Below are 2,742 nucleotides of genomic sequence, written 5' to 3' on the forward strand. Positions count from 1 at the left end.
TGAATCGACAAGTTGGCGCATCTGCAAACGTGCAAACGCCATAAAGGAACCTGGCATGCATGCCGAGACGAAGTCTCGAATCAAGGTAAACTCCGGGCGGAAACCAACGCATACCCCGGAAGCGATTTTGGGCCTTATTGAACGGCGACAATCGTTACAAGATTCCAAGAAGCAAGGCGATGAATGAAGAAATGCAGGCTGTCGCGGGAATGAATTCGAGGTACGACGAGGAAGATCGTATGGAGGATGATTGTGAATTGTTCGGGAGTGTAGCACTGTAATAAAGTCATTATATTTTGGTTCGACTTATCTTTATATTGTATGTATTAGAAGGCCCCCGCAGTTCTCAGGAAGGGGTCCGCCCGTCCACCCCACCTCCCTCCGTTGGGGCGTTCCACTCACGACCTCTCTAGGCAATTCGAATCCACGAAGAAGACGCTCTCCGTTTGTCTGTCAATAACAGCCTGTTCCCCGGTCGACTGCTTTTGTTGCGACCGCCTACAAGTTTTCCACACAGTCTGCCCTACATTACAAGGAAATTAGGAAATTGTACTCTCTCGCGTTCAGCCATCACTGTTGCGTGCGACTGATCAGGATGGGTCTGCCCAGAGCTCCGAGTACGCAACATTCACCAGAGGACCCTCTTAGGAGGGAGCAACCTGGACGGCAGCAACAGCTTCAGGGATGCGGGACAGGCCGTTGAGATCGAAGCCAACCAAGTTCCGGACTGTGCATGAAGTGTATGCATAGAATTCATGTTCTAGGATTGTTTTGATTGGGAAGATTAGGACTAGGATCCCCCCTTGATCAAAGGGGGACCAGTCAGTTCAGCATTTGATCGCTGGAGATCAATATACGGCGCCGAGTGTTTCCTGGGAGTTGCCGGTCCACCAACACTGTGTTTTGATCTTCACAAGTGCGGCACACCTCTATCACGTCCTCGTTCGTTGAGGCGCTTCAGGTTCCGTCGTACGTCACTCCAATACAAGATGGCCAGCGTCCTCTTCGCCAGAGCACTGCTCCAACAAGGGCAGACTCGATTCAGCATGGTCGGTAATTTAGATTTCAACTCGCTGCGAGGGTGCAAACGCGCATTGCAGACGAAGTCTCCGTCACTGCATGTGGCGCTTATACGCGCTAGCGACAACCGGGCACTCGAAGGGGAGGTGATTCCCACAAATCTTCCTCGTTTACAGTGCATTCGCTGAATGCGCCATTGACCATAGACGACTTTCAATGGACGATCAAGTCAAATATCCTCCACTGTAGACGATCGCAGGAGCGCGGCATCACGTTTCTAACTATGAACAGATCTCATGTCTGTCTACTGTGCACTACCTGACGCGCTCAAGGGGTGCTGCGATAGTACCACAAATTTTTGAAAGGTGCATGGAAGTAATGCAGCCACCAATTACCGGATCACTTGCGCCACCATTGCTTCGGATGATAAATTCTATCACTTGATATTTTGTCGGAAGAGAACTTTACCGAACTGGCAAAGGTGTGTGTCACACTTCAATAGGAGGATGTATGTGACTAATGTTTCAGGGACTTCCTCCGTACCAATATGCTGTTGTGGGTTTTCTACCGTTTGATAACTCGGTGGCTATTGACACTCGAAACGCCCAGTCAGGCTCAAAATATTGCCGAATTCATCATCAAAAAGGAGGTATTTTAGGTCAATAATATTGGTCATAGTTCACGAGAACCATTCAATCAAATCTTTCGCACACGAATTTTAAACTGTAAACACCGACCACTCTTGCAACTCTTCTCCGATTGGCCTGATTCTTCGCGTATTCGACTCGCCTTGAAGCGTCGGTACGCCTAGAACACTTCAGATCGCCCCAACTAGACTAAATTCGAATCAACCAACATGCATGGTCAGCGCCGCCACGACGGGTCGTGACCTCGCCGAAAGTGAGCGAAGGCGACTATACTGTTCGATGGTCGCGATCAAGAAGGGCGGTGTCGCTGCACACGCTACGATGAAGGCATTATGCGACGCAGCAATTAGCATCGCTCATATGGCGATGTGGTCAGTCTGCGGAGGCGACCCTGGGCCATTCTGATATGTCGGCGCGAAAGAAGGGAAACTGTCGCCTCAAGCGGACAACCGCTCTGGCCGACGTGGAGGCTGCCGCGAAGGCCACCGATCCGTACCATCGCTGGACATTCCGTGCGTTGGCCGAGTCCACAGGCTTCGCGTCGACAAGGTGGAGGCTCGTCAAGGCCAAGAATATTCGACGACGCACAAGCTGTGTGAAGCCCATGCTGACGGACAAGCACAAGACCAAGCGGGTGCCATTTGCTCGTTCGTTCCTACGTACGGGACGTGACGACAAGCTCGTGTGGCCCGATATGTTCATAGAAGGGGTTCTTTGCGACGCAAGTCAACCGACGCCACTACCTGTGGCATGGTGAAAAGCTCCGTGTACGCAAATGCCAATCTAAGCGGCACAATCACGCAGGTCATGTTCCTGACTGTGGTTGCAAGACCACTCTATAGCGGCAAGTGCAAAGGGAAGTGAGATGGCAAGATCGGTTCCTTGGCTTTTGTGCAGACGAAGTTCGCTCAACGACGAAGTCAGAACCGTACCCGTGCATACAATGCAATACGCAGCTGTCACATCGTTGGATGGAATACTTGTCCATTTTCATGACACAGAGCCTGGATCACGTCATGATGCGTATCTCATGGTATGGTGCGGAATGGAGTGGTTGAGAAACTACAGAAAAACC

General features: G+C 51.0%; 1 protein-coding gene across 1 annotated transcript; it reads left to right on the top strand.

The window, feature by feature from the left end:
• Nucleotides 1–2,073: 2,073 nt before the first annotated feature.
• Nucleotides 2,074–2,509, top strand: H310_15071 (hypothetical protein; the record flags this gene model as incomplete). The annotated part of the gene is made up of 3 exons (XM_008883049.1): nt 2,074–2,301; nt 2,372–2,434; nt 2,498–2,509. The coding sequence occupies 3 exons, from the start codon at nt 2,074–2,076 to the stop codon at nt 2,507–2,509; spliced, it is 303 nt and encodes a 100-aa protein (XP_008881271.1).
• Nucleotides 2,510–2,742: the final 233 nt, after the last annotated feature.

The sequence above is a fragment of the Aphanomyces invadans genome (assembly GCF_000520115.1).
Source record: "Aphanomyces invadans strain NJM9701 unplaced genomic scaffold supercont1.157, whole genome shotgun sequence".
NCBI lineage: Eukaryota > Oomycota > Saprolegniomycetes > Saprolegniales > Verrucalvaceae > Aphanomyces > Aphanomyces invadans.